The sequence below is a fragment of the Pangasianodon hypophthalmus genome, chromosome 4, assembly GCF_027358585.1.
Source record: "Pangasianodon hypophthalmus isolate fPanHyp1 chromosome 4, fPanHyp1.pri, whole genome shotgun sequence".
NCBI lineage: Eukaryota > Metazoa > Chordata > Actinopteri > Siluriformes > Pangasiidae > Pangasianodon > Pangasianodon hypophthalmus.
Window position 1 is genome coordinate 3,755,522 of NC_069713.1, and position 19,663 is coordinate 3,775,184.

The window sequence follows — 19,663 nt, forward strand, 5'->3', positions numbered from 1 at the left end:
CACAAACAAGCAGCCGAATACAAAGAACAATCCAGTACAAACGAGCTGGAAAGCTTCAGAGGACCACCGCAAACCTGTACACAACATGCCGTCTACCTCAGCTGCCTCATTACCATTCCCACTGGCTTAAATTCAGAAAGAAATGCAGATCCATGAGGTTTTCGTCTCCAAATGATACGTGATGTTCTTTATGAAATAAAGCCATAATTAGGGATGTAATGGCATGTTTGTAACAGGTCCCCATAACCATCTGAAACATGAAAAGTGTGTGACATTGTGAGGACCTTTACCTTTCTTCAGATCCCCATTAAGCAAAATTGCTTTTGTAACACAAACTAATATTCAGAAAACATGTGTTTCAATAGACGTGTGTCAGACAACTACACAAAGAACAAAAAAATTAAATCTTAGGAAACGACTTCAACACTTGCAGGTCATGCAGTTATAGGAAAATAATCAAGAGTCACTGTTTTTATTAAAGAACAACATGCAATGTATTCTTGGATTTCTGAATAAAGCCATAATGACAGTGCATGTGTGTAACACGTCCTCATAAACACGAAAGTGTGCAATGTTGTGTTGCATTTTTGCAGGAAAATTGTTTTCGTAACACAAAATGCACTTCAAACTAAAACGTGTTGATTTGCTGCTGTGTGTATTTGTGTTTTCATAAAAGCTGCAGATGTGCTGCAGATGCGGTTCTAAAAACGATATTTTTAAAGTATGTGAAAATTAAATCATTTATTTAGAGCCATTTTCCAACATCAAGTGAGTCATTTAGCTAAAAATGTTTTTAGGCAACGAAAAGTAGAACAAGGAACAGATTCTAATGTGAAGAATAAAACACTTGGGGTCATGCTGTTATAGAAACTAACCAGATGTGTGGCTGTGTGGTGAAGTGGAGTTACTGTCACTGTTTTTAATTAAAGAATATATATATATATATGTATATGTATGTATGTATTATCATATGTGGTATTGTATAAAAATACAGTGCATGTGTGTCACATGTTTCCATAATGTTTTGAAACATGAAAAATGTGTGACATTATGAGAACATTAGCACTTTCGCAGAGCCTCATTAGGGGAGAAAAATGCTCCTGTAACACGGACTAACCTAAAACTAAAATGATTTGTGGCTGTGTGTATTTGTGTTCACTGGAATCAAAGGATAAAACACTTAGTGTCATGCTGTTATAGGAAAATAATCAATTACGCAGTGGTATGATGAAGCTAAGCTACGGTTCTTGTAGAAGAATGATGTAATATATTGTTGGAATAGTAAATGTGCCATATGATGTATGAAAATAAACCCATAGTAACGGTGCATGTGTGTAACAAGTCGCTGTTATGAAACGTGAAAAGTGTGTGACATTGTGAGGACATTTGCATTTTTAAGGTCCCCACTAGACACAAATGCACAACAAACGATGGAATTCTAAATCTGGCATATGATGTTTTATATAAAAATAAATGGTGCATGTGAGTAACAACTTCCCATAATGTTCTAAATGTGAAAAGTGTGTGACGTTGTGAGGACATTTGCATTTTTAAGGTCCCCATTAGACGCAAATGCACCTAAAACTAAAACACACCTGATCTGTGGCCGTGTGCGGCTTGGGGTCACGTTGTTATAGGAAAATAATCAATTAGGTGTGATGAAGTGGAGTTACTATTACTGTTCTTGTTAAAAAAAATGAAACAATAGTTGCCGCGCATGTGCGTAACAAGTCCCCGTAATGTTCTGAAACGTGAAAAGTTTTTTAGGTTAGTCAAAAATGCACCTAAAACTAAAGTGCACCTGATTCGTGGCTATGAGTGAGTGAGTGAGTGTGTGTGTGTGTGCGTGTGTGTGTGTGCGCTGCACATCTGGTTCTAACCGCACGTGTGTTAGACTGAGCGAGCCTGTCAGCTCAGAGGAAACCCCTCATAACTCCGCCTCCATCATTCTCTCTCCACACTCAAAGCCCTCCATCTTATTTCCTCCTAAATCGCAGCCGACCCCGGAGGAACCGACGCCATCGATTCGCACAGCACCACATGCAAGAAACAAAAATCTATATCTCATAATTAAACGACAAAAAAGAGCAATATAGACGTGAGCTAACAACTTGATGATACGACAGCTAATTCTGACCTGAGTCTACAGTCAGTCACAGAAGGGACTTTTTTCTCCCAGAAAAGAGCGAGGTGACTATTAAATATTGGCGCTGGCGGGGGGGGTGGAGGGCTCTCGTCTCGCCGAGTGCAGCTGAGCCCGACGGAAAAAAATCAATATGGCTCCAGGAGGCCGTGGGGAAAAGGTCACGCTGCGAGCTCATTTCCCTGCTAAAAGCGCCCTGCTGCAATTAGAATTCGTTTTATAAGCCGCTGCTGTCATGCGAGGACATCTGCGTTTCACGTAATTAGCAGAGAGAAGTTCTGCTGCTTAGTTTCTTGAGCAAAGAAAAAATTATTTCCGAGATAAACACACGTTAATAATCAGATTTCACCTGCGAATGACTTTACTGTTAACCGGTGAATCAGTGGACCAATCGCAGTCTCACTTCCTGTTCACGTCTACAGCCATTGGTCAGCTAATTTTATTAGATAAAATGAAATCTGAATAAAAATGTCACATGATTTATGATCAAGACATCAACAAACGAACCAATCAGAATCCTCCTTCTGTCTTACCGTCCAATCCTGACAGGCTTTGATAATATTTGTTTAATGACAGAAAACATCTTCATCATTCATTTCATTCACACACTCAGAGACGCTGTGACCTTCCTGTGACATCACAACTATTCAACAAATCCATCGGCCAATCAGAATCCGTTCAGCTCTGATGACATCACACTGCGTGCTGACAGGCCGAAGCCGAAGCCGAGCCTCCTGCTCTCACCTGATAGGTCGCTGTGGCATCGTTCCCGGTGTCTGTTGCCATGCCAACCAGCTTCTCTTTCAGCTCGTAACCGGAATGGTGGCGCATGCAGAAGAGCGCCCCCGACAGGCCGAGCACCACGGCAACAAACGCCATGGTGACCAGGACCAGAACCAGGAAGTTGCTGGGTTCAAGGCGGCTTTGCTTGACCACGGGGATGTGATTCAGCTTGGACCTCTGAAAAAAAAAAGGACACAAAGACAAAAGAAATAATTATAAACCAAAATATGAATGACTTAAATAAGAAAAACATAAACATCTTTTTAAAAAAACTAACAAAAATTAAATAAAATATTAAAAATTTATTAAAAATGAAAATGTCGGGTCTCAGAAATCTTGGCTAATTAAATTTTATTATTATTATTATTATCATTATTATTATTATTATACTGATTTCCTCCCATTTTTATTATTTATTTATTTATTTATTTTTTTAATTGCATTTTGATTAAGTGGTATATTATTGTATCCGCATTGTTCTGAGCAGGGGTGAAAATGACCAGATGAAACCTTCTGGTGTCTGAGCTGGAGGTATCAGCATGGTTTTCTTAACACACACACACACACACGCACACACACACACACACACACACACACAGACACACACACACACAGACACACACACACACACACAGACACACACACACACACACAGTGTCAGGGCCTTGCTCTGGTCTTGGCAGGGTGAAGCGTGCCACCACTGAGCAATTAGGCTAGCTCCTCACCGGTACAAGCTTGTTGCTAATTAGCCTCGGGTTTGGCGAGGTGTGTGTGTGTGTGTGTGTGTGTGTGTGTGTGTGAGGGGCAAGAAGAGTTGGCTTGGACCTCAGAGTTAATGAAAACAGGAGGGGTGAATGTGGAGAGTGGGGATTACAGGGAGTGTCCAAACTCCTGTAACGTCCCTCCATCGCTCCGTAGAGGGGGTTGTCAGGCTTGTTAGCCCCTCAGGGGGCACTGGGGGCAGATGAGGGTGTTGGGGTGTGTGTGTGTGTGTGTGTGTGAGAGAGTGTGTGTGTGTGTGTGTGTGTGTGTGTGCAGGACAGGAGGCTGAATAGACCACAGCTTCTTTCAGAAGGTGCTTCAGAGCTGAGAGCTTCTCTCTTTTACAAAAAAAAAACAAAAAAAAAAACGCCGCCTTTCTTCGTATTCACGCCTATCAGAACCCAGCGAGTGGCCACAGAGCCTCCTTTCCCACTCACACACTCACACACACTCACACACACACACACACACACACACACACACACTCTTTTTCAGACCTGAAATCAGCATTTGCGCTGCTATGCTTCAGCCGCTAATGTCACAACCGTTACTAAAGCGAATTTCAATGCTAACGTTCAAGTTTCTGCAGCTTTCGCAGCTCTACAGATGGCGTGCACTCGCACATCCCGTGCGAAATTACTGACACACACCACACACTCGCTGGCTGCACACTCACACACCCGCGTCGGGAGTCTCTACGGATTAGAGCACTTTTTCTTCTCTAGCTATTGTTGCGACAGGAACGGCCGCCTTTCCTCACATCAAACAGGGAAAGAAAGACAGAGAGAAGGAAAAAAGCCAGGATTTAGAGTACACACACACACACACACACACACACACACACACACATGCTCTCAATCAAATTACATGAAAGAGATCTCTGACATGAAAAAGCATCCCTGAAGAAGAATTCAGCTAAATAAAGCCTACGATTCATTATGGACAAATTGAATAAACACATTAGTGTTGTGAGAACAGACCGAAAATTAAACGTGTGGAGGAAAAAAAGAAAAAAAAATTCTTTATATATTCATTTCTGTGTTTAAACATTTATATAAAATAAAAAAAACTAATTTAAAATAAACAACAAATGTAACAATATGTAACAAAAAAATATGTACTTATGAGCAAATCAGATGTGTAAAATAACATATCAAAGCGTGTTCACACACACACACACACACACACACACACACACACACAGACAGTGAGACAAGTAAAAAATTAGTGAAGGTCCATCCTGTGACTTAGGAAGTGTTATTAAAAAAAATCCAAAATCTCTAAGAAAGAAAGAAATCCCTAGAAATAATAATAATAATAATAATAATAATAATGGAAATGGAAATGTGTAAACAACACTCTCTTTTTTTATCCTTTTTTACATTTTTATCTTTTACCTGTGAACGTTATTAAGGAATTAACAGCGTGTAAAAACACTGTTTTCTTACAAGACGTAGATCTTCATCTTATCCCACGTCTCACACAACAGCACAAAAACCCTGTTTCTGTTAAACCCAGAGCGAGGGAAAAGAGAGAGAGAGAGAGAGAGAGAGAGCAAGAGAGAGAAAATAGAGTGAGAGAAAGAACCAGAGAAAGCGCAAGAGTGAGAGGAAGAACAAGAGAGAGAGAGAGTGAGAGAGAGAGAGAATGAGTGAGAGAAAGAACCAGAGAAAGAACGAGAGAGAGAAAGCAAGGAAAAAAGAGCGAGAGAAGCCGAGGCTTTTATCCTTTTTTCGCCATGTGCTCATCTGCAGGGAATAACATTGGACTTGCAGATTTTTTTTTTTTTTCGATTCACGTGGGTGGCGTGAGGAATAAAAAATTGGTGTGAAAGCACGTCAAAAAAGAGGAGGAAAAATCAAGCGAGGAAAAAAAACTAAAAAGCAAAATTTGCAGTTGAGTGAAGAAGAAGTCATTTGTAGCTGTATTGTCTCATGGTTTGTAGAGGTGTGTGTGTGTGTGTGTGTGTGTGAGAGTGTGTGTGTGTGTGAGTGTCTTGGGCTCCACAAAATGTCCCCAGAAAGAGTGTGAAACCTGAAAAGTGTGTGTTATTGCAGCTTCCTGTTAAAGGATTGATTATTTATTTATTTATTTATTTATTTATTTATTTATTTATTTCAGGTGATTGTAAAGAGGAATCTATATGAAACATGAAAAATATTATTTATGTTTAAAATAAAAATCGCAGTAATATGAATATTGTACCTACAGTGCTAAATTTTTTTATATTAATTTTAATTACACATTTATTGTATTTAATATTATATAATATTATATATGTGTGTGTTTATCTCAGTCATTCTGGCTGCATCTCCCTCCCTCTCTCTCCTTCTCTCTCTCTCTCTCTCTCTCTCTATATATATATATATATATATATATATATATATATATTTATTAGAATTCACACTATTTATCTCTGTGTTTTACTTTATATATATCTATACATTATTTTATACTTAATTTAACATCATTTTTAATGCAAAACATCAATTTCCCGTATTATTTCATCTGTAAACCTCCAACATGCAAAACCCAAAATTTAAATAAATGATGGACAAAAGCAACATTTTTGCACAATTTTAGAAAACATGGAAACTGTTTTTTTTATTATTTTAAATAAATAAATGAGATAAAAATAAATCTCCTGATATTTTTTCAATATTTTAATATTAACGTGTGTTAATTAACCTGCACAGTTTGTAAACTCGTAAACGTGTCTGGGGGAAAATCAGCGTGTGTTTGAGTTTTTTACTCGGAGGTAACAGAGCCGAGAGAACCATTTTCCCTCCCTTTTTTTTCCCGGCTCCTTTCTTCAGATCGGAGGGATTTAGAGAAGAAAAGACGGAATCTGATTTGAATGAAGGTGAAAGAGAGCAAAAAAAAAAAAAAAAAGTTGGGTGGCCTTTCGCTCGCAGCGATCTCTCGCCCCCGAAAAAAACCCCCGCGGCCCACAAAATGTCGCCTAAAACCCCTCACACACACACACACACACACACACACACACACACACACACACTTCAGAGGTAAATCACATCCTAAACAACAAAATCATAAAAATACAACAACAACAAACAAACAGTTTTTTCAGCTAATTCCTTTCATGACAGTTTAGTTTATATATATATATATATATATATATATATATATATATATATATATAATTTGCATATTTTGTAATAAACATCATTGCGAATATGTTCTACAGCTATACATTCTGATAATATATTTGCATTTCCATATTTTAAAACTATCTGAAACTAAAATATAATTATGCACCTAGGAGACAGCTTCCATTTTGCACATCTATGGATTTTAAAATAAAATAGAATTATTTCTTTTTCCCTACAGTAGACATCTCCACTGTTTTAAAATAAAATAAAATATCCTTCAGTATTTTTTGAGTGTTTTATTTCTAAGCGTGACGTTGCAGCTTTACTCTACACACACTGTGTGTTTAATAGGTGAAGTGGTGTTTAGTCTCGAGTCATTTCAGACGCTAAATGCTAGGCTTAGCTAGGTGTTTACGGTATTTATTTAAATATAATCATTTATTTAGTGTATTTCTTTTTTTTTAATGCTACGCCAGTTAATTTCTGAAACTGAACCTATCCTTGTGTCGATACACGGTATTAAAATTCCCTCATGTCCCTCCTGTAGACGGTTTCAGGAGAACGGGAGAAAAAGAAATGCTTTGCGTAATAAAAGTGTTAGCATCTGAAATATGAAATGAACTGCAGAAGAGCTTCTGGTTAGCAGCGTAACGGACACGGCGAGGTCTCCGGAGGACTGAACGCGTAATCTGGCGTTGAAGTTCCAGCTGATCGATAAACACACAGAGCGTGGAGGCGAAACTCACTTCCTCATACACGACAGGGAATTAACACCACACTGAGTGCTGAGGAAAAGTCCTGTCCATGCGCCTACAATTAACACTCGCGTCAACCTGCGAGACGCACACAGGCGTGGATTAACACCTAGACGAGATCTTCAGAAGCACAGTGTTGAGTACGAACGCCTATCAGTGGTGAACCGGCGTCTGTAGTAACCGTATGTCTACAATTTACACCTAGATATTATTTTTCTAACTTAAAATTACCTTTATAATGACAAAGTCAATACTTAACAGCGTGAATTAACACCTATTTTTTTTTTAAATCAGTCTAAATTTGGCTTTATGATGATAAACACTTAATTTGGTGAATTAACACCAATAAGAGATCCTTAAAATCATCCAAGAGTGTTCAGTATGAGCATCTTATCAGCGTTACCGTTGTGTTGTATCAGCAACTAACACCTTTACAATCCTGAATTAACACTTAACATGCTAAAGTAAGACTTAATGTGGTGAATTAACACCTATATTTTTTTAATAATTAAAATTCAGCTTTATGATGATGAATAAAAGCTGTAATTCTGTGGATTAACACCTACAGAAGATCAGCAGAGTGTTCAGTATGAACATCTATCAGTGTTGAATTGACATCTATAGTAACAGTCTAGAATTAACACCTCAGTTTTATTTTTCCAAATGAAATATCCTTTATAGTGACAAATTAAATACTGAATAAAAGTGTTGAATCAACACTTCGCTTGGCATACTGAACTAACATTTCATGTGATAAATTAACACACAGTGGAGAGGCTTAAAATCAGCCAGTAGTGTTCAGTATGAACACCTTAGCAGTGCTACAGTGACAGCTACATTTCTAAAATTAACACCTACTCTTTTTTTTCAACTTGAAATCGCCTTTACAGTGACAATTCAACACCTAACTTTGGGAATTAACACTTAATGTGGTTTCATCTATTTGAATTCAGTTATTTGGTGATAAATTAAACACTTAATTTGATGAATTAACACCGAACCTTAGTTCAGTATGAACACCTATCAGTGTTGAATCGACATCTACTGTGACAGTCTAGAATTAACACCTCAATTTTATCTTCCTAACATGAACTAATCTTTATGGTGACAAATTAAACACTTCATTTGGTGAATTAACACCTGTAAATGATGGGGAATGGACAGAAGTGTTCGGTCTGAACACCCATCAGTGGTGATTTGATATCTACAGTTCCTTTACAATGTCAAATTAACACCAAAGCACTGAGTTAACACTTAACATGGTGGATTAACACCTCAAATTTTTCTATCAGCTTGAATTCAGTTTTATGGTGACGCCTTAAACACTTAAACTGATGAATGAACACCTTTAGGAGATCTTTTAAACGTGGCGTAAAGGTAAAATAAGTGAGGGGTGTTCAGGTTGAACATCTACAGTGACAGAATTAACAATTATTTATCCAACTTGAATTCACCATTTCAATGAAAAATTAACACTTGAAGTGGTGGATGAACACCAACATTTTAATAGTGATAAATTTAAACACCTAAACTGGTGGATTAACACCTAAAGGGAGTCTTTAAAACGTCGAGTGGAGATAAAATAAGAGACGAGTGTTCACTGTGAACACCTAGGAGTGGTGAATTGACAGCTACAGTGATGATATGTCTAGAATTAACACCGTAATTGTATTTGTCCAGCTCGAATTATGATGTATAATCTGTGATAAATGAACACTGTAATGCTGAATTTATTGGATTAACACCTAATAAGAGGCTCGTTAGAGATCGTGTTAAGCTTCCTCATATCCGGCAGGGAATAAACTCAGCAAAAACGTGCTCATTAAAATGCTGTCAGTGATGGATTAACACCTACAGTCTAGAATTAACACCAAATATTCCTCAAATAAACACTATCTGTTGAATTAACACTCTACAGCGAAAGGCTTGAAATAACTCACACACCTACTGTGTAGAATTAACACTGCACTTTTTCACCCTAACACTTACTCACAGTGTTAGATGAATCCGTACACTGGTGGACGAACACCAACAGACTAGAATTAACACTTCCAGTGGTGTATTAACGCATAGTTTCCATTCGAATCCAACTCACGTTAAGAAGATAACACCTACAGTGCTGAATTAACACCTACTGCTGAATGGAACTAACCCACACCCATAAAGCCGAGAATTAACACCTAAGTATTCATTTAAATCTGTCTGGACAGGAATAAACACTATATAAACACTACAGAGCAGTTTAAAAGGATAAAGATCTCACTTTTAGTCTGTAATTCAAGTCTCTTAGAGTGAGTTTAATTCCGTAAATAGTGTAATAATTCAACACGAACATTAACACCAACAGTGTTCATTCGATTCTTTTTAAATATTTTTTAAAGAAAAATATTGAAGAATTCAATACTAGCTAGTGTTTATTCAATCCTGCAAGAAGAAATCTGAAGAAATAATTCAACAGCACGTAAAAAATGTGCTTTTTAATACCGTAAGATTTAATTCAGTTCTGTCAGAAAGAATCCAACACTAACCTCAGTGTTAATTCAGTTTTGTAAGAATGAACCTTAAAAGTTTAAAAGTCATAATTCAATACTAACACTCTAAGTGTTTATTCGACACTGGTGGATTTCGCTATAACACACACAGTGCATAATTTCCTGTTTCCTGCTTCGCCTCAACTTCAGATGTAACACGTTACAGATCATTAAGAAATAATTAAACACCACAAAGCCGATACGCAAAGACGTCAATTCTGTCGGGATCAATCGGAAAACCACACGACAAACCACAACACGCAACCGGATTCACACACTCCGGAGCCTGAGCACATCCGAGAGTCGAGGGAAAGTTTAGCCCAGGCTGAGGAACACCACACAGGACGTGCTGGGATGGTTTTTTTTTTTCTTTTCTCTCCATCCTGCCTAAACACCACAGTGTTAAATAAATATAAGCATGAGGTTACCTAAATCCAGTCTCGGAGCCATGATCCCCAATGCAGATCCCTCACACACAATCCCGCCAAAAAAAAAAAAAAAAATCCAAAAAAATAATAATTAGCAGTTGCACTCTCTCTCTCTCTCTCTCTCTTTCTCTCTCTTTCTCTCTCTCTATTTTTTTTTTTCAGAAAGTGCAAAAAATTAGAAAAAGAGAGATAAAATATAAAAAAAAGGAAAAGCGCAGAAGGCACACAGGATTTCCCGCCGGCTGCGTCGTGTCGCTTCGCCTCTCCTCGAATGCTCGAATGTGCGAGCGCGCTCATCGCAAACCGGGTTTTTTTTGTTTCTTTCTCTTTTTTTCTCCACGGCGCCCCTCCTTATATCTCTGGACTCGCTGTCTGCAGCACATGTCACCCAAACCGGTTGCTATAGCAATGCCTCCACATGTTGCCGACAGCGAGAGAGCGAGAGAAAAAAAGAGAAAGAGAGCGAGAGAGAGAGAGCGAGAGAGAGAGAGAGAGAGAGAGAGAGAGAGATGCTAATAAGTCCCAGGCCGATAAGAATAGGCCGAGAGCTTGTCACTCATTTGTTTAGCTGCTTGAGCTTTCTGAGCTTCGCTGAATGAAAGCACTCTTCAGACCCCCCCAAACCCCCCCTTTTACCCCCCACCCACAACCTCTACTACCTACATAATGCCCCCCATGACCCCGAACCACCCCTTTTACCCCGCTATTGTTTGTTATAGTTAGCGTTTCATTACGAGTATTATTGTAATTCGGCTCTAATTGCGTTGGACACGTTACACGTAAAATCGTAGCGTGAATTAAACTGAAGCAGCGAGGGTGGAACCGGGAGTCGCTTTTATTTCAAATATAATATACGATTAATATTTGCTACATAAAATGTCCGGATAAGCGACTAACGTGACTGAACGGCGTCAAACGCTCACATGTGAACACTTAAGCGTCGATAATTCATGGCTGTAATGAAACCAGGTAGATGTGGTTATGGTTTGCTTTGTATCTGCGCTTCACGTTACCACTTTCACCAAACAGCATGGACTTTACACAGAACAGATAACAACCGGTTAATTTCCCCATGAGGGATTACTGAAAAAGTATCTTATACTTTACTATAAATCAGTTTTGAATTGGACGCAGTGAGGACGTATGATGTATACATCTCTCTCCAGTCGTCTTTAAACATTTTCATTGTCGACTTTATTGTTAATAAACAAGCCATGTGGTCAGATTGCTAATCAGAACAGAGAGAGTAAATAAAATTTAAAAAAAAGTCTATGATACTGTGTGAAAAGTCTCTCCTTTCTGAGCTGTAGCTACACTGCATTCCACTCAACTCAGAAGCAGGAATGATGTCATTTTCGATCTCTGTGTGTTTGAGCTGCAACGTGCGAAAACTGCGGCTCGTCTTATCTTAGCATCATGCTAACCAGCTAACGGTGCTGAGTGAGGCATATTTACTTCCTCAAACCAGCGAACTGTAGAGTTATAGTGATATAATCTGAAGCGAATATGTCTGTGCGGTGATTCATTTAAAGAAAACACTAGTATATACAGTTTAACTCATTAAAGGTAAGAGCTGCTGCTGTGTTTACTGTGGATGCGGTGAGCGGCCATGTTGATTTCACGTCACTTGCTGAACTCGGTGTTGAGGAGACCGTCCTGAGTTTACGAGTAAGAGTTGAGGGAGCGTTTTCTTGTTTTCTTTGTTTATTTCCTAGTCAGAAGATACGAGTTTTAGTGAAACGCAGCACTAGTTTCTTGTTGGATGAGCTGCCTTCAGCTAAATAATTTACATAAATGCCTGTGATTGGCTGAAACAAAGGAGCTGCTACAGAAGCTGCGATGATTCATTCTGAATTACGGACAGTTTATTTTATATGTTTATCGGCTATGCTACAGTATTATTTTAAATACACAGTTCAGGATTGGGAGAGTGAGCCGCCTGTTAACGCCCCCTGATGTAGGTGTTTAAGAAACTCACTAGCCACGCCCCTCAACAAATAGCTTATTGTAGCTCCTCTGTATATTCCGTTACTTCATCTATTAATATAGTGCCTCTTATTTTGCTTCAAAAATTTAGTTTTTTATAAATTGTGTTACAAAAAAAATTTACAGAAAAATTCTAGTTATTGTTATTGTACCGCTTTCTATATAATCTTTAAGGATTATAATAATAATATAAAATAATATAATAATAAAATAAATAAATAAATAAATAAATAATAACTGGACCGTCACAATGTTCCTGATGTCTTAACTGTGGTTGATGCGACTACGATGACAACAACAACAACAACAACAACAACAACAACAACAAATTCATATCAATTCATCACAAGGCATATAAAAGTAAGGAAGGTTAGGGTCAGGATTAGGGCTCAATTAAACTTCATTTGTATAAATTTTTACGTACACACTTTCAGAAAAAAAGGGTCACTTTAGTAGTAGCCTCAAGCGTACACCTTTAGTACCTTTAGTGTCTTTTATTTTTTTACCTAGAAATCTGCATAGGTGTAATCACACCTTTTAAATCTTTTGTTAAAAATACACAATATTCACATTAGAGAAAGGTACAAAAGATAACGGTACCATCGCAGCTACAAGGCAAGCTACAGTTTAGTACCCTTTCTCCTGAGAGTGTAGAAAATTGGACATGGGTCCATGGTGCTTCTTCATCATCTATAGCTTTCACTTCTAAAGTGCAGAACGGTATAAAAGTCTTAGGCACATGATAAGAACAAAAAACTGTCTATAAAGAAGATCCTATAAAGAAAAGCAAAGTAAGTCGGATCGATATGTGGCGACCCTCTGCTTTTAAACCTGCATTAATTCTCTCAGGTTCACTGTGGTGCAGGTTTATAAGAAAATCAGGCGCCTGGTTCGGGCCAAGATTCTTGGAGAAAGTCCATATTTCTTCTGCTCTTGGCTTTTTAGCTATAAATAATCACGTTTTATTTTCTGTGCGAAGTTTCCATTTGTTGCTTTCACAGTGTACGGCACATCGCTGATGAATTCTCACATCTGATTGGTCAGTGGATTCATTGCCACAGTAGTGCAGCTGAAAATCACAGGGTTATGCGTATAATAACGCCGTAAAGCTGAAGTTCAGCAGTCTCCACTGTCCTTCCTAACATCCGATAAATTACAGCTACGACTTACACTTCACTCAGATACGCTTTAACAACAAAATCAGACTGAAGTTAGATTAATAACTGGATAATTCGGAAACAATTTAGACGTCAAATAAAAAAAAATAAATACAATCACAATTCCTCACGTGTGATGGTTTAATTTTGTGAAGAACTCCAGTAACTTTTTAATATAAATTTATACTTTTATACGCATTTTTTGTGATCTTATGAATACTGACATAAGCTGTAAATATACAGAAATATGCCAAATGTTTGATGGTAGTAGTTATACCTACTGCATTAGTGTGTGAGAGTAAAAAAAAAAAAAAAAAAAAAGAAAAAAAAAAAAAAAGATTTCCAAACATTATATTAAAAAAATTCTGTTACAGGTCATTTATTATTATCTTCCTTAAGCAATATCCTTATTAATATTAAATAATTAAATAATTAAAAAGTGAAATAAATTAAATGTAACATTTCAGAATAAATAAATAAATAAATAGTTTCACTATAGACGCTAAAAATCTTACCAGATGATTTCATTAGAAATCTGCACCACAGTGTAGCTGAGAGAATTTACATATTTTTAAACAAAAATAAAATTATAATTTGATTGACTTCAATTTACTGGTTGTTTTGCTGTTCACTACTCAATATAGTTATGAATTTGATACTTTTCCATTTTGTTATTTTTGAGGCATCTTCGCTTTGCGGAATTTCTTTAGACGTCTGTTTACTTGCAGCTTCTGCATGTGCTTCTGAAGACGTCACGAAGCCTTTACACAAATCTGAACGTCTACGAGAATGGATTAGATTCGTACCGGTAATAACGGAGAGAGTTTATTGTGGTCAATGGAAGGAGGAAAAGAGAGAGAGGAACAGCTGCACTGAACAGAGAGAGAGAGAGAGAGAGAGAGAGAGAGCGATGGAGGGATTACCTCGAATGAGCCGAGTAGTGGCTTGAGGTGGATAAGTGTGTGTGTGTGTGTGTGTGTGTGTGACAGGAACAAGAGAAAGACACACATTACAAAAGCAGCTGAGAGACAATATGTATATGCGTGTGTGTGTGTGTGTGTGTGTGTGTGTTAGAGAGGGGGCTGTCAGATGCAGATGACGAGTGTGAGGAGGGGTTTTCTGTTTATCTTTCTTTCTATTCAGCTTCACCCCCTTCCACTCTTTCACTCTCTCTCTCTCTCTCTCTCTCTCTCTCTCTCTGTGTCTCTAGGACAGCTGCAGCTGGCACATTAGAGAGGGACACACACACACACACACACACACACACACACACACACACACACACGCAAACACACACACTTTTTTTCTCCATCTTTTCACCATCGTCTCTCATTCACTATCTCTCTTTCTCTCTCCAGGTCAGAAAAGTCCATCTTTAGCACATCTGCTCAGTGTGTGCTGTCTCTTCTCATGTAATCTCAGTAATATTCACACCTCGCTGGAAGAGTGTGTGTGTGTGTGTGTGTCTGCACTGCAGCAGCCCTTACTTTTCATCACTTATCAGTAATTAATACACATTTCAGCGTTAATGAACTAATTAACATTTATATTAATGAACGTTCTTTATAAGTGTAATTAACCGAACAGGCCTAATCATAAACACATGAAGGAATCAATTAGGGGGTGCCAATACTTACACTTAGAGACCTGAGTTCAACTGATTATCAACATTTAGTAACGCTGTAAATAATTCATTTTAATATTAATGGACTTATTTTTTTACTCAGGAATGGAATAAATGTGTGTAATATGTAATGGAGCATGCAACGATTCCGACTAATTAATACGTGTTAAGTGAGAAATAAACACTCTGTGTGTGGTGCTGTTACAGAGAAATAATCAACGACAGGGTGGTGTGATGAAGCGGCGTGACTGTTACCACACACAGAGTGGATTATTTCCCTACAACAGCATCCCAGAGTGTTTTATTCCTCTTGTACCTCCACACTTTCCCAGGGTTTTATTTATTAAAGAATGACATCATCATTTTTATCCATTTAATGTTCCTTAAAACAGGTTAGTTCCTGTTAGAAACTAGCTATAAACAGCCACTCCCTCACCAGCCTCTCTTTTCTCTCTCAAAAAACCCACAGCTTGTCATGTTACAGAGAAAAAGAAGTGTAAACTCCTCTGTCCTGAAGATGTCATATAACGTAAAGTTACAGCTTTAGCTCTGACACTGGAGACTCCTTCCATAAATGTTACATAAACATCGTAATCACCAGCACGAGCAATGCGAGCATAAAATTAGTTAAGGTGTACCACAAGGGTCTCTACTAGGCCCACTTATTATTTTTTTAATTTGATTGTTATTGTATAATATTTGTAATTATTTATGTTGTATATTTTAAATAATTTGTTTCTTGTTTTTATTTCATGTTTTCTCTCTACAACCATATTTATGGACTGCTTCCATAAACGTTAAATAAACATCGTATTCGCCATATTCGCCACTGTGAGGGACGCAAGCTAGAAATTATTTACAGTGTACCACAAGGCTCTCTACTAGGCCCATTTATTTATTTATTTATTTATTTATTTATTTATTTATTATTCCTACAACCATATTTAAATTATTTAAATATTTTATAATATTTGTATTCAGAAAATGTATTTATTCATTTATTTGTTTATTTGTTTGTTTGTTTGTTTGTTTATTGGACAATATTTATAATATACTGAACATTTAATGTTATTTGGTTTTCAAATCCCTACAACTATATTTAAATCATTCATATAATTTACATAATTTATAAATTAATATATATTAGAATATTTGTATTCAGAACATTCATTCGTTTGTTTGTTTGTTTGTTTGTTTGTTTGTCAGTTTCCATGGTGACATGGATGATATACTACTGTATTCATCTATAGAGCCATTACAGACACCAAAGCCTTAGATAAGCAGACAACGACCTCCTGTATCACTAAGTAAATCATTTTATTTTTATTAAAGAAGAAAGGAAAAAGAAAACATGCTGACACACAAATCTTGATGGAGAGGCGTGTTGTTATTTGAATACAGTTCGAATCATTGGGCTCGTTCTGTTCCTGTCTCTCGGCGTGAACGCGTTAGTTTGGTGTCCTCAGAAGTCATCCAGAATAGTAAATAAGTGTGGGATTTGAGACACAGCTAGTGCTTTCCTGCTCAAACACACCTGCTTCAACTCATCTGTTAATTACCTCATCCTTCCTGAGCTCGTCCAGGTGTGCTCGAGCAAAAAAAAAAAAAAAAAAAAAACACCTCCTCTCATCCATCCATCCATGATATGAAGTGGCGCGGTAAACACTGAGGTATGTGGAGTTCACGCCGGGAGCTCACTTCCCATCCACCTGTGTCTTTATTTAAATTTCAGACCTGACCACAAGAAAACTTGGAGAAGACTTTCCTCTTGGTGTGTGGTGCGATAACAGAGAGGAAATGAACTGCTCGGAATAAATGATCAAATTTTAATCATTCACATTTCCTTCCAGGATGATTTGGCTTCTTAGCTTCTGGCACTGAGTTCCAGACCCGTTAACAGCAGTCAGAAATAAAACACCCACGTAAGAGACGCCAGCGATTCAGAAGGCGTCATAGAGTGCAGCTTATTCTCTGCCCTAAAGTGAAACTCATACTCCTGGCTCAGCCTCGGAGTTTAAAAAAAAAAAAAAAAACACGCCGATTTTCCTCGAGGCAGTGCGACTCTACCGAACATGTCTTCCATTCAGCAGCTTCGGCCTCGGAGGCTCCTTTAGGAAGGCAGAAGAATCGCAGCTCAGCCTGCTGTGTTCACTGAGCTAACAGAGATCAATAGAGAGCAGAAAGACAGGATAGACAGAGAGAGAGAGAGAGAGAGAGAAAGAGAGAGAGCGTGAGAGAGAGAGAGAGAAAGAGGGAATCAGAGGGAATCAGAGGGAAAGAGAAAGAGCCAAACAGATGGGGAGAAAGAAAAATGAAGGGACGAGACATGGTGAGGGAATTAAAGAGAGAGAGAGAGAGAGAGAGAGAGAGAGAGTGATGAAAACATTAAGTGTGTCTCTGAGTAAAAGGCTACGGTACACAAATGTCTAAAAGCCTGCAGAGACACAGCACAGAATTTGACATTAACCTGATCTGTCTCTCTGCTCATCTCTCCAGGCGCTGTTGTCTTTCATACACACTCTTTTCTTTATCCATCCATCCATCCATCCATCCATTGATCCATCCAACCCAAAAGAAAAATAAATAACCAACCATCCATGTCTCTTTCTGCCTCCTTCCATTTACCCATTCTTTAATCCAACAAACATCTGTATGTCCATCTAGAATTCAACCATCATCCATCTTCCATCCATCCACCTACACCTATCTATCCATCCATCTATATATCTATCTAATCTTTGTCCATCCAAAAATCTGTCTTCCATTTTCCATTTTGTCATCCACCACCTTGCAGCCAACCAACTATTAATCCATCCATCCAGTGCCCATCTATCCATCCATCACTCCATCCATCAAACCAATCATCAATTCATGCATCTATCAACCAAGTATCCATCCCTACAATCCATCCATCTATCCATTGTGCCAAGCAAAATCCATCCATCCATCTATACATAAATCCATACTTCCAACCATTATCGGCCTATCCATTCATTTATCCAGCAAAACCAGCCATCCTTGCATCCATCTTTCCCCATTTATCTATCCACACATCCTACCAAACGACACCTATCCATTCCTTCATCCATCTATCTATACATCAAATTAACTATCCTTGCATCCATCCATTCACCCTGCCAACCAATACCCATCCATCCATCCATCCATCCATCAAACAACTCATCAGGTTCATCCATCAAACCAACCATCCTTGCAAAAAATAATCAATCTCTACAACCACTAACCCATCCATCCATCCATCCATCCATCTATCAATCCGCCAACCGTGCAACCATCAATCTATCCAATCAACAGTCAACATCCATCATCTATCTATTCATTAATTTATCCATCCAACCAACCATCCTTGCATCTATCCATCCATCCTGCCACCCTACACCTATTTTTTCCACCCATTTATCTATCAAACCAACCATCGTTGAACAATCAATCCATCTGTTCAACAATCCATCAGTCCAGCCTTCTATTTTTCCTAATCAACTTACACAGCGTTTATTCAACCATCATCACTAAACAAGAATCTATCCAAGCAGGTACCCAGATATCAATTGATCCTGACATCCATCTCGCAATGCAACACCCATTCATCCATCTATGCATAAATCCATCCTTCCCTCCATTCATCCATCCATCTATACACAATCAAACACAATCAATCTGCATTTATCTATCCATCCATGCATCCTCGCAACTATCAATCCATCACAACAACCATCCATCAATTCAAACTAACAACCTCGTAACCATCCATCCATCCATTTATCCATTAAATTTATCCATCCATCCATCCATCCACCCATCAATTTACCCAAAAAACATAAACAACCTATCTAACCAAGTATCCATCCGTCCATTCATTCATCCATCAATCTAATCAACACCAATCCCACTGTACAATCAAGCCCCATTTACATATCCATCTCTCCTGTCAACAAACATCCATCTCTAAAACAATCCATCCATCCATCCATCCATCTATCCAAGCTCTACACACACTCCCAGGTACACATGAATGAATGCAGCATAATCTCAGCTAAGTGAAGCTCCTCTTTTTGCTGAATCTGTATATTTTTTGTAAATTATTGATGTGAGCTAGACGCAGTTTTCCTCAGTGGTTCTACTGTAGCATCATATTTACTGTTCTGTAGAATGTAATCCTACACAATAGGATTAAACCCTGTGCGGAAGATAGTAAAGTTATCATATGACTCAGCAAGAGAGAGAAATCAACAAAAGCAAGCAACTTTTTGCAAAATAATTCTCTTTGGTGTGCTGTCTTTGCTTCAGCAATTGCTAATTTATGGTCTTGCTCTGGTAGAATATGCAAACTAGATCCAGGAGGTCATGTGGGCCATTTTTTGGA

General features: G+C 37.9%; 1 protein-coding gene across 1 annotated transcript in view; it reads right to left on the reverse strand.

The window, feature by feature from the left end:
* The window catches only part of ptprn2 (protein tyrosine phosphatase receptor type N2), a 235,150-nt gene that overhangs the window by 44,714 nt on the left and 170,773 nt on the right, over positions 1–19,663 (reverse strand). Inside the window, exon 13 of the mRNA XM_053233318.1 lies at positions 2,888–3,103. Within this exon, the coding sequence (XP_053089293.1) occupies positions 2,888–3,103 (216 nt within the window). The remainder of the gene's footprint in view (positions 1–2,887; positions 3,104–19,663) is intronic.